The sequence below is a fragment of the Urtica dioica genome, chromosome 2 (genome assembly GCF_054948205.1).
Source record: "Urtica dioica subsp. dioica isolate 48M chromosome 2, U.dioica_male_clone48M_v1_H2, whole genome shotgun sequence".
Taxonomy (NCBI): Eukaryota; Viridiplantae; Streptophyta; class Magnoliopsida; order Rosales; family Urticaceae; genus Urtica; species Urtica dioica.
In genome coordinates, this window is record NC_142757.1 from 52,441,378 (window position 1) to 52,454,763 (window position 13,386).

Genomic DNA, 13,386 nt, shown 5'->3' on the forward strand with positions numbered 1-13,386 from the left:
ATATTGTATAAGCAATTATCTATATTATATATATATATATATATATATATATATATATATATATATATATATATATATATATATAATCCTTTATGTGTAGCCGTGTAGGGTCAGAGCTTAAATGGAATTAAGGAGTATTCATGTAGTTGAAATTTTATTAATAGTCTATGCCCTTGTATTTTATTCAATGCCGTATTAATAAGTTATTACTTCCTCATTTTTAGATCCACGTTAATGTGATCCCAATCATGCAGCGACGACCATGAATTTTATTTCCTTATAAATTATGTTCTCTTTAGCTAGTATTTATCGTTTATAACACCACATAAAGCTCGACTAATATTCTTAGACGACGTAAAAAGAGACAAGTTTAGCTACAAGAACTTGGTACCGGGGACTAGGCAGTTGCTCCTCTCAATTTTTTTTATTACTATATTTGTTAGTTTTTAATTTCTTTTCTTTTTATTTTATTATAAAAATAAAGTTAACTAACTGAAATGTTTCTTGCGCATTACACCCAATATTTTTTCCTTTTTAAAATGGGAGCGGTATCACGAATTTTTTTTTTTATTGATAACTTTCACTTGTGGTGGAGGAATATTTCGAATACAATTTTATTGGAAAAAAATAAAACTAAAAAATCAAATAGAAGCGAATAAAAGTAGTAAAAAGTGTATATTATACAAAATTATACCTTACAACACCTTGTACTTTTATGAAAACCTCATTTTATCTTTAATGATTAGAGCTATTTGTGATATTAAAAAACAAAACAAAAGAATTGAAAATTTGAATTCTTTTAATAATTGGGCCTTTAGTTATTTAATATTTTAAAGAAAAAATTAAAATTTAAAAAGAAAAAGATAAAATTTCTCTCTCTCTCTCTCTCTCTCTCTCTCTCTCTATGTATATATATATATTTATATATGTATATATATCGATGATACCTCCGATGACTGAATAGGAGAAAAAAACGCGACAGATTTTAAAAGATAGGCGGTCCGGGAGGCGTCAAGTGCCGACAAAATCCATGGAACACGTGGCGGTCTTAAAGACAGGGTCGAAGATCTTCGCTAGCAATGGAGTCAATTTTGCTATGTTTGGCCTTGTCTTTTTTTTTTTGGGGATAAAGTTGAGATGTCATAAATTAAACCACTTCAACTAGCTTAAGGAACCAAACATCTACAATTTTTTTTGGGTTTTGTTTTAAGTTTTTTTTTTTTTTTTTTTTTAATTATCACAAATAGCTTTAATATTAAGAATAAAATAAGAATAAATCGTAACCTATTATTTTTAAAGTAGATACTTACATTTTATTTACTCCAAGTGCCATTAAAAGACACCAACAATTTATAAAAAAAAAACAAAAAGACACCAACAAACTCTCTACTTTTCTTTCTAGCTGTTTTAATATTAGGTGTAGTATTTTTTTTCTCTTCAGTTGAGGTCCCAGCTACGAATGAATAGCAAATAAAAATGAAAGTTCAACTATATACATATATATATATATATATATATATATATATATATATATATCTCTATCTATTTTTCAATATATCTCTCTTTTTAAGAAATGAGAAGTTGGAAACACGGAGAGCTTCAACCTTTTAGATTTCATGGTCAAGAAGAGAAGGACGTGAAGCAATAAAACCCAATAAAAAACAAAATACTTTTTAGGTCTTAAAGTCACAAGAAACTCGTTATTGCTCTTTCATCAAACTTCTTCAGAAAGTCACACGCTCTGTTTCTCTCTCTATCTCTCTCTCTCAGATTTTTCCTCGCGCGCTTTCTCATCTCCATTGCCGAAATTTTCTCTCCAAGAAAAAAAAATGGAGAAACCGAAAGAGAATCGTCCGAATCAGAAGTCAAACTCGAACAAACCAGCTGTTTGGGACTGTGGAAGCTCGCTCTACGACTCGTTCGAGCTCAACTCGTTCAAACGCCAACTCGACTCGGCGATCTCTTCCAGAAGCCTCTCGATGCCTCACCTTTCCGATCGCCGCTTGATTCCGACTCCGGCGCCGAAGAATCACGCTCCAGCGCCGGCTAATCCTCCGGCGATTACGGCGGCGAAGAAACCGTCGAAGATCTCGCGATCGATCGGCAGGCTTCTCCGATCGGTCTTCAAGGCGAAATCGGTCCAGAGGACCGGCGACGGAGCTCCAATCCTGGTGGTGTACGACAAGTCCGGCGCTCTGACGACGATTCCGGAAGCTCCGGAGTTCGACTTCGCCGGATATTCGCCGGAGGTTGCTTCGCTGGTCAGAAGGAGCGGCTCGGAGCGGTTCGTCGCCACAAGCACCATCGGTATTTCGTGCGCTTAATCAGATCAATAATAACGGTCTTAATTACTTCCCTAATCGAGTTAATAATTAGGTTTAATTAGCTCAACAAACATATATAGATTTTGTTAATTTTTTTTTTTTATAATTTCATAATTTGTATAGTTCTATCTTTGTTTGTCGTGCGTGTGAAACTTTTTGTTTTTTTAATCTTCTTCTTTGTCTATAACTATATAATAAGCCGATGTGTTGGAAACTTGGAATACTTCTATACGTAATTTTCATGAAATAATAAACATCTTGCTGTTTTTTAGGCTTCATAATCTGTTTGACAAATATTTGATAGGTTTCCAAAATGCAAAAAAAGGACTTTTCACGAGAATATCTGTAATTTAATTACTTTCGTCTTATACTAAAAATAATTTACAATGTTTAGTTGTTTTTAAAGAAAGGACTTCTTGTATTAGAGATGTAATGATTTGCTCATTTATATAGATAAAAAAATAACATTGAAAATCAAATATTAAAGTACATATTATGAATTTACTTCCACGCAGTCGCTGGTTAAATTGATTAATTAAAACAACTTATGAAACGACGTGACACTTAGTGTGATGGTCATACAGAGTTCTAGGAATCACGAGCACAAGATGACAAGAACCTGATTTTTTTTTTTTTTTTTAAGGATAATGACAAGAACCTGAATGATTGAAATATACTTCATGGCTATTTTTTCCCTTCAAAATTCAATATCCTTTAATTGAACAATAAAGACTAAAATGACGTGACTGTTGTACCAAGAAACATGAGCACAAGAACCTATTTTTTCCTTTAAAATTCAATATCCTTTAATTAATAATAATTATAAGTATATCGTTGAAGTTTTCGTGCAAAACACATCATAAAATATATGATGACCTGTGAAATCCACACTATAATCTATAAATGAGATGCGTAAATCGGTTATTGAAATAATAATACTGTTTTTGCAAATTTGACATGGTCAATGTTTATACATATATATATTATGTATACAAATGTCATATGCATACATAGAATAGAGAGACAGATGTCCAGCACGAAAAAAGGATTCATTGGAAAGTTCATGCATTATTATTCTATGAGACGTCCTAATTATCTAATCAAATTTAAATTTGATTTTAAGGAATTAGTTCATGTTTCAATTATTTTAGTAAATTAATCATTTACTACAATATATTATGGAGAAATTATCCAATTTGTTACCAATTTTATAATATTTTCTCATTTTCCACCAAAAAAAATAATTTTACCCAAAATGTCACCGATATGTCAACAATGTTGACATCTCATAGTGAAGAGCAAAAATAGATGTCAACATTGTTGACATAGATGGTAGCATTTTGTGACAAATTAACCTTTTGGTGGAAAGTGAGAAAGTGTTATGAAATTCGTGACAAATGGGACGATTTCTCTATATTATATATACACATACGTCATACACATACATAGAATAAAGGAGATGTCCAACACAAAATACGGATTCATTGGAAAGTTCATGCATTATCCTATAGGGACTTTCTATTTATCTAACTAAAGTCAAACTTGATTTTAGAGAACTAGTTAACGTTTCGTTTATTTTAGTAAATTACTCATTTATTACAATTAACATATGAAAATATGAAGAAAAAAAATAATGTAACTTACTATTTGATTAATGATGGCACATCATCAAATGTAGCTAAATTTTAAACATATCTAAAACATGCTGTTAGATTGCAAATTCAACATTTCAAGTGGTATAATCCGTGATATTTTTATATCTTATATCAATAAAGGAAGTAAAAAAAAAAAAAAAAAAAAAAAAAAAAAAAGCAAACGGACAACGTTTGGCAACTTTATGCATTGGGTGCTAGCAAAATTACATTTTTTTTTAAAAGTATAAAATAACAAATCATTTTTTTTTTAAGAAAATAACAAGTGCCCATTTTCTTTTGACATCCCCAAAAGGAAAAATTAAATCCTAACCCTATTTTTGACACCCCCTTGGAAATATATTTTTAAGAAGCATCGTAATGAATACATGACTATACATAATTTACCATTAGTCTCCAAAATAATCAACCTGCAGTATTAATCTACTACATATATACACTATTAATGAAATAAAACGATATTTTTATTAATGGGCTAATTATTATTGTATAATAATTGTTCTTGCCATAATCTGAATCAACACTCAGAAGTGAATTGACTATACAAGAGTTGGACTCAAAGTATCATGTGTACTAAAAAACATGTTAATATCATTTTTCCATCGAACTCGAGAGGACCGTAATATTGAATTGGCGGACACCATTTTCCATGATTTTTAAAGAGCCTTAAAAAAAGACAACACAAACAAGAGCGTTATCATTGATATTGATATTCTCTTAATAAAAAAGTTAATTTTTCGATCTTTGTCAATTAGACAACACAATAAATTAAAGTTAAGATGGCAAATAGTGACTCTACTGACACATTTTCCAATGCAAAATATTAATCTCGAGAGTTAAGTCGGGTGGAGGGGTTTAAGTCTCGTCTCTAGAGTTACAGAGAGAGAGAGAGAGAGAGATAAATTTGATATACTTTCTCTTAGTTTGAGAAAGTTTGAATGAGGTATTTATAAGAAATCATGAAGTTTTATGCGTGTTTGGAGGTGTCTTGGATGCTTGGCTAGAGCCCTTGTGGGTGAGAAGGGGAAATTTGAGCGAGATCCTCTTGGGCAAAGTGTTTTGTCAAGATGATCATGCCTCAGCAGCGAGACGAAGAGGCGAGGCAAGATAGTTTCCTTGACGAAACTAGTTAGCGAGATACGCCTCATCGATACGAGAAGGAAACTAGCGTGATGGAATTTGTGCAAAGTAAGCTTTGCAAGATGACAAGGCCTCAGGCTAGGCGAGAAGGTAACTTGGCGAGATGGCCTCATGGGCATAGCAAGGCTCGTTGGCGAGGCGTGATGGGCTAAGTGTCTGGTGGGATGGCTCCTCTATGAGACGAGGCAGGATTGCAAGGCATCGTCATTGACGAGGTGCGATCTCTAAGCTCAGTCATTCGTGAGTTAGACGGAGTCGCTGAGCTATGAGGTCACTTGGCACGAGCTGATGAGATCGCTTAGTGCAAGTTATCAGGTGAATCATTGTGTTGCAGAGATGGGTTCAGTGTGAAGATAGGATGGCTTGACGTCACAAGGAGTGGAGGATGTGACGCGAGTTGGGCGAGGTTGCGAGGCTTAACTAGATGGTGAACATCTCAGATGACGCAAGGAAATGTGAAAGTGAGAGTCTGCGAGCGAAAGAATATGTGAGCAACAGAGCACGAAAAAAAGAGCGCCTGCGAGCGATGAAGGGCTAAAGAGAGCGTCTGTGAAGTTCTTAGCTCAATTTATATTTTTGAGCTAGGGCGTCTTTAGTTAAATCTTGGGCTTGACTGAATGAGTGGGCCTGGTTTGCAACTTAGGCTAGGCCCTGCTTTGGAATTTGAGGGTGGGCCTTAATTGAATGGCCTAGCTTGGGCTTTATGACCAAAGATCAGGTCTCCGACCCTTAGCTACTTTGAAACAACACATTTCACACTGAAAAGAAAAGCGCTTAACGATGCCATAGTCTGTACACGCCTGACTTATCCCCCGTTTGGCCAAATTCTTTCTCCGTCTTTGAGATGATTTTGCTTTTGAAGTGTCATTTTATCGTATAAATAATGATGCTATAAAAATTATATAGACTATTTATGAATGATGTTATTGCATACTACGCTGTATCAATCAATATTGATTCATAATATTGTAGTCGTTATGGAATGAATTAACATATACTAAATATAATTAATTGCGGGATTTATGAGATTCCTTAATAAAATTTATACATAGAGACATAAAAAATGATTATGTCCCTGATGGCACAAATCAAATCAGTCTTTCATCTTCTTATCGAGAGTAAGATATATGGTTTTCCTATCGAAGAATGAAGTAACTAACCAAGGTAGATCACAATACGAGTCGATATTTATGCATCCGCTTAGGGCATCTCCGAAGAGGGGTGCTACAAAGTGCTTTTGTTTATGTGGACAACATATATAGCTACCCACACTACTGGAGACAACACAGGCCCACAAATTATTGGGAATTTGTGCTATGTAGGAGCTAATGATCATCTCTTTTTCTAATATAAAAATTCAGTATAACAATAGTATATACCACATTCCTATAAATAAACTAAAAAAAGGTGATAAAGTGAAATCCACTCTGAGCAACACCCACTATTATGACTGCTATACACATTTGAGTGTTTTTTTTAATTTTTTTTTATTTTATAAATTGCTAAAAAGTTATGTAGATAATAAAAAAAAAAATTAAAAAAAGAAGATATTTAGTGATTTTGCAACTACATGCATTTGAGTTGCTCTTAAGAGATTTGCCTAAAAAATGATCTACCAAATATTTGATATATAAAAATAAAATAAAATAAAAAATATTCAGAATCGCCTCTAATTTGCATTTGTTCTCAAGCAAATTAAAGTGCCAAAAGAAAGAGATATACAATGGATCGAAGGAATTCAGAACCCTTTTTTTTGTGTCTCTTTTGGTTTCTCTTCAATCAAAATAATCCAATTTAATCATTTTAATTTAATTTCAAATAAATATAAACTAATAATTAAATAAAATGATGACATGACTTATTTTGATTGGAGGAAGGAAAACACATGTTGTTACGTATGTTGTTGACTTATTTTTTAGTGCAAGCCTGTCTAGCAAGATGTCTTGCAACATGCTACAGGATATGTTGCGACAAATTGGCAACTGTGTACATAATTGTATTTCTGGCAAATTTCTCATTTCGCTAAAATGCTTCGCGGAAGACTTTCTACATTTATCTTCTCCGCGTGAATGGGTAAAGAAACTCTGATTCGAATTTCATAGGTGTCGACTACTATAAAAGCCAAAAGTTTCACCCTTAGTAGTCTTGACGCATTCATCATATATTTAGGGTTTTTAGACGTACACGATCGACAGACTGAAAAACTATTTGTGTGATGTGTGTGGTGTAATTCTCTAAACTATATACCAGATCTATTGAGTGTTAGATGATTGTTTGGGTTATGTGATTTCGTGGTTGAAGTGTTCACGAGCGTTGAAGAAGAAGAAGACAAAAGACTTGGGAATTGTTGTACTATTGACTATTTTTCGTATAGTGAATTTTCTTTCCACTTAGCACACTGTCCCCGTAGAATAGGTGATGTTGCATCGAACTGAGTTACTATTTTTTGTGTCATTTACTTTGAAGCTACATTGTATGAGACATTTTGACTCTGACTAAATATAATTTCTACACCAAAAAAAAGAACAGGGGATCCGGGTTCGAATTAGACGTGCCATACAATTTTGTGAACTAGATGTCAACACTTCCAATTGAATAATAGAAACCAGACTATCTCACCACATCAAAGAAACTAATACTCCAAATAACGAGTTCATAACGTTCTTCTAAAACTAGCAACCTTTCAATTCTTAGAACTACGCAATAACTAATAGCGCTTTAAAAAAGACAGATTAATTAGACATACATAATTTGCTTGACGATCTCCTTTCGAATTGAGAGACTTACACAGATTTGGTCTATCAATTCCCAAAAAAAAAAAAAAAAAAAAAAAAAAAAAACTACGTTATTTACATTGACTCAGTGATCAGGGTCAGACATACATTGGTCACAGAGTTTCCTTGGCCACCCTCAACTTGGGAAAATTTCGTAAATACCTCATGTAAATATAGTAATTTCCTGAATGTCTTAAATCTTTTAAAATTTCATAAGTATCTATTTTTATTTTTTTCAAATAAGAGGAAATGACGGCAAAAGTCCCTTAAGTTTTAGAAAATAACTAACATAATCCCTATTATTTATTTTGAACGGTAGAAGTCCCTAATCTTGATAATTACACATTCCGTTAGTTCCTAATGCCATATTACGTTAAATTGTTAACATATTCATCATTTAAACGTTTATTTTGTAAAATAAATCATTAAAACATTTTAAAACAATGAAAATAAAAGAGTAAATGCGAGCTCTTCGGATGGCAAACGATCGCCTTCGCTCTCCATCCCATCCTTGCCGAGTAGCTTGTCGACCTCCATAGCCTCCCCGAAGGCTGCCGGGAAAGCGTCGTCATCGGCGATCTCTCGCCATCTTCATTTAATTGTTTTATTTTCGATTTAATATGTGTTTTCAAACAAAACTAACGTTTTTTTGCTAATACTGTTACATATTAACAGCATAATGAGGGTTAGGGACCTACGGAATTAGGAAAACTAAACATTAAGGACTTCTACCGTTCAAAATAAAGAATATGGATTATGTTGGCTGTTTCCTAAAACTTAAGACATTAAGGACTTCTACTGTTCAAAATAAAGAATATGGATTATGTTGGCTGTTTCCTAAAACTTAAGGGATTATGCTGGCTGTTTCCTAAAACTTAAGGGACTTTTGCCGCCATTTCCTCTTCAAATAATTATGCTTATACTTTTAATGAAATTAAACTACTAACAAAAATTTAAAGAAGTCTGTAAAAAATTAAAATATAAGTATAAAAATATATCATCAAAATAAACTATAAAATAATGAGCTATTAGTAATTTTCCACAGTTTTAGATATGTAATTTTTTTTACATGTTAGTACTTATTAGTTAGTTGGTCAACAAGATGTGTGTCATTGTTTTTCTTTTTGTTTTACAGTTTTCGTTCGGCCAAATTTTTTATCCACATACCTAATTTTTTGCCAATATTTTTTTGTTTCTTCTAATTGTGTGTGTGAGAGATCTTAGAATCAATTTCATAGAATTATTTTTGTTTCTTTTTTTACCTATATACATATTTTGTAATTAAATTTTTTTTGACGAATCTAATTTAGATATTTTATATAATTTATTTATATTCGATCACTCTCAATTTTAGTTCCTGGTTCCGCCTATGGTCTCAATTAATTTAAAAACATGAGCTATAATCAGAAAAGATCAACAAAGCCCGGCCAAAAAAAAAAAAGAAACCCACCGAATGTTTGTTGTTGTTGTTGTTGTTTTTTTTTTTTTTTTTTTTTTTTTTTTTTTTGAGATATCAAACCAAACACTTGGATAACAAATTCATGTTAAAAAAAAAAAATACATGAAAACTAAGTTAGTGATCATAATGGTGGATTAGTTTTGGTAAAAAAGAGAGAGAGAGAGAGAGGAAAGTGAATGCGAAAACAGCCAAAGTACTCCAGAACTGTGTTCTGCTCTTCTTCTCATCCACAGTCCTCTCTTTGCTCACGGTGGTCAACGCCTCCTCGATCGCCGACAGCCTTCTCTGAACCTCCGCGATCAAGTCAACGCATTCCTCTCTCACACGGCTCTGTCTCTCCTCTTCGTCCCTCATCTTCTCGACCCTAGTCTCGAAAGAACAATCCTCGCCGATGATTCTCTCGTTATTCTTTTCCCGGCGATGCTCGAGAGCTCTCAGAGCCTCGGTCCTCTCGAGCGTCGCGATCTCGAGCGCGTCTCTGAGATTCCCGATCCTCTCTTCTCTCTCTCTGCAGATCTCCTCGGCGGCGAACAGATCGTCCCACAGTTTCTGAACAATCTCGTCCTTCTCCGAAGCGATCGACTTCAAGCTCTCGATTTCCGAAACGAGGTCTTCTATTCTCTCGTCTCTCACTCTCAGCCACGAAACCTCGTTCTTCTTCCGAATCATCGTCGTCTCGCTGCAACTCTCGTCGTCGTTCAGAACCGACTCCGAAACCAAGAACATCACGCCTTTGATTTCCTCTCTCTGCTCGACTCTCGCTAAACCCTTTTTCATCTTAAACCCTGGGGAGTTTGGGATGCAAATAATATAATACGAAGCTAAAATATTTTATTTTTAGTGTTTGGGGGTGTGTCATGTCATGTGTGTGGGAGATAAATAATACTATATATATATATTGATGGAATAGAATTAGAAACTAAATATTTGATTATTAATAGAAAGTTTTCGGAAATAATCGGAATATGTTGAGCTAATAATGAGAAGACTCATATGCCACGTGTCATGAGGTTATTCGTTTTTTGAGGATTATCTCAATTTCGAACTCCTAATTGAGAGAAAAAAAATAAATTATAATATTTTGTGACATGATCACAAAATTTACTTATTATAAAGATAATTAGGATTAAGAGAAAAATTAATAGTGAGAAGATAGAATATATGTGAAACAAATGAAAAAAGAGGAATTTTTTTTCTTAAAGGTAAGTTACTACTGGGCCTAAGTAGGAGCTACTAAAAGAAGCTGATTACTAAAATTCATGCTAATAGATTTTCAGTTACATATGAAAAGACTTTCCAACAAATATATATATATATATATATATATATTTTGCCAAATGCCTAATATTGTTAAACTTATTAAAAGCAATCCAAATAATATTCACCGGAAAACAGTATTTTAATGGGATACAGTGGAAAATTCACAATTAATGAAAATTACATCCAAATTCCAAACTTTTCTCTTTTAAGATTATAGTCTTGAATCAGACGGTCACGGAGAGTGGTTGCAACGGTTTTTCTTGGGTGCTATAGCTACCCAATTAATATAAAAAATAAAAAATTATACTTTTTTTGAAATTAATGAATAGTTAAATGTATAAGTATCATATTTCAATATTATGTAAAAACAAAATTTAAAAGAAATAAATTGCTAATAAAAGAAGTCAAAATTTTTAATAAAATTTCAATAAAATTAAAAAATTCATAGTACAATTTTAATTATTTTGTTGAAAATTTAAACCTTAAACTATTTTACGAATTAATTAATTTCAAATGACTGATTTTATTATTTTGTTTAAATTTATGTTCTTTGCATTAGTTCCTTACTAGAATCATCACAATTCATTATTCGAAGGAACATGAGATACCACTACAAATAAGTGATATCTCAAATTGAAGGCTTCAAAACCTTTGAGTTGACTCGAATTGTATCGGTATTGGAGCTATCATCCGCGACTCGACCGGTTTCGTTATGACGGTTATGGCTATACACCTTGGCTTATCGTGGACTTCAGATGTGAGATTGACTATTCACTTCGTGGAGTCAGATGTAAAGACAGTAGTCTAAATTTTGGAGAAACGCTCTAATTTCATTAACGAGTTTGAAATTATCTCATGTATCTAATTTATTGGTTATTTTTCGAAGATTAAAATTGTCTCACATTTATATAGACAGACCAATATGACCGCTTATGGATTGACCGTTTTTGTTTTTTTCATAAATGATGATGTCATTTGGTTGGAGAATTTTCCTCCCTGATATATACTATATATTAAAAAAAAAAAAAAAACCTGAATGCTTCAAGAAGTATAGATATATATCCCATAAGCACTCCAATCTTATTATTAGTCAATCACATATAGTAACGAATTAGTATGCTTGAATTGAGATTTAAAAAAAAAAAAAAAAAAAGATATATAGTCCACGATCAAAAACATAATTTCACACGAACCTCGTACGACCAAAAAAACACAAACACACAAACACAAATTAATATCATACACTAAGTACAACACACGGGTATAACTAGAGAGTATTAGAGCGCCAGAGAAGAGGAAACCACTTGGAGTGAATATACGACTGGTAAGACAACAAAACGACAACCAAGACGAGCAGAACCGCGACGCCCCACGGCGACCCACCACCGGCTTCGGACCTCATCGCCGCCTTCGTCCTCGGACTGACCACCAAAACGGCACCGTATCTGGCGACGGAGTGGGCTACGAATATGAAGCCCAAAACCAGCACCAAACCCAAAAGCCTGAGTCCCATCATCGTTCGTTGCGCCTGAGACCTGTAGCTTGAATACGACGATAAAGACATCAAAACGACGATGATTCCAACGACAGCCAATAGAGGACTCGGCGGAGGACTCAGAGACGACAAAGTCCTCTCTGTCCACCCAATCTTCCACGACGGTCCTCTTCTCTCTTCTCTCAGAAACCAACCCATTTTTATTTTATTTTATTTTTTCCTCTCTTGTTTTTCTTGGAGAGCTTTTGTATCTTTTCATTCTATATATAGAGGACGTGATAAATATGTACTTTGGCATAAATTCTGAGCTATACCTATATCAGGTTCTCTTTGACAACCGACCTTTTTTTTTTTTTTTTTTTGTGCACCGTTCGATATGGGATTGATTCTTGGGAAGTTGTTCCTTTGAATATATAATTGTTTTTTTTTTTTACTCGAACTAAATTAGTGCATTATAAAGGGCCAATTGGGATGATATGGAATATGTTCCTCGAGCACTCCATCCATGGAATCTAAGTAACCTTTTTCGGTTGATTGTAATTTGTACACACATTATGAAGACGATGTTTTCACGTATATATTGGCGGAAAGGAGTTATCTAAATATTGAAGCGGTGTGGCTCAACGGGCAAGACACGTGGCAACCATGCATGATATAGAGTTAAAAACAAGCTGCTCAACCCATGAAGTTTGGCATAAGAAATAATTGGACGTAAGTATTACTAAACGGCCATGTCTTAGACACAAATTTTACCAAATGTTGTTTATAGAAATTTTTATTACTAGGTGATATAGTCGGCTACTAAAAAGGTTCTTGAATTATATAACCATTTGGAATTTTTTTTTTAGTAGTCGATGTTTTGAATTTTTTGGAAATTAACCACCCCATTATATTAATCGATATAAATTTACATTAGGAGACATTTCGTTTTCTATCTGTAACAGACCGTTAAAAAAAAGTCCAGATAAATCGTGTAAATCAAGGAATGTATTTTGAAAACACGTCATCAACATCTAATAGACACACACGAACACATATTTCAAATGAAAAAAAGAGCGAAAATAAGCAGAGCTCAACGCGAGAAAGATGAAGAGGAAAAACTCCCAAGGATCAATTTTTCGTATTTTGAAGATTATTCTTTAAGTAAGAACTCAAATACAAGAAGAAATACCATAACAATATTAATCTAATATCCTCTGATTTTTGAAAAAGGTTAGTAATTAAAAACGTTTCGAAAGTCGAATGAATGTCAATAACAAACGTGTTAAAAACTATATTAGTA

The 13,386-nt window shown here is 33.3% G+C and overlaps 2 protein-coding genes across 2 annotated transcripts; one reads left to right on the forward strand and one right to left on the reverse strand.

The window, feature by feature from the left end:
• Nucleotides 1-1,560: 1,560 nt before the first annotated feature.
• On the forward strand, nt 1,561-2,599 carry LOC149405548 (uncharacterized). The gene has a single exon (XM_089606364.1). The coding sequence runs from the start codon at nt 1,830-1,832 to the stop codon at nt 2,322-2,324; it is 495 nt and encodes a 164-aa protein (XP_089462490.1). The 5' UTR covers nt 1,561-1,829; the 3' UTR covers nt 2,325-2,599.
• A 9,074-nt stretch (nt 2,600-11,673) lies between these two features.
• LOC149405549 (uncharacterized) lies at nt 11,674-12,437 on the reverse strand. The gene has a single exon (XM_089606695.1). The coding sequence runs from the start codon at nt 12,300-12,302 to the stop codon at nt 11,877-11,879; it is 426 nt and encodes a 141-aa protein (XP_089462821.1). The 5' UTR covers nt 12,303-12,437; the 3' UTR covers nt 11,674-11,876.
• Nucleotides 12,438-13,386: the final 949 nt, after the last annotated feature.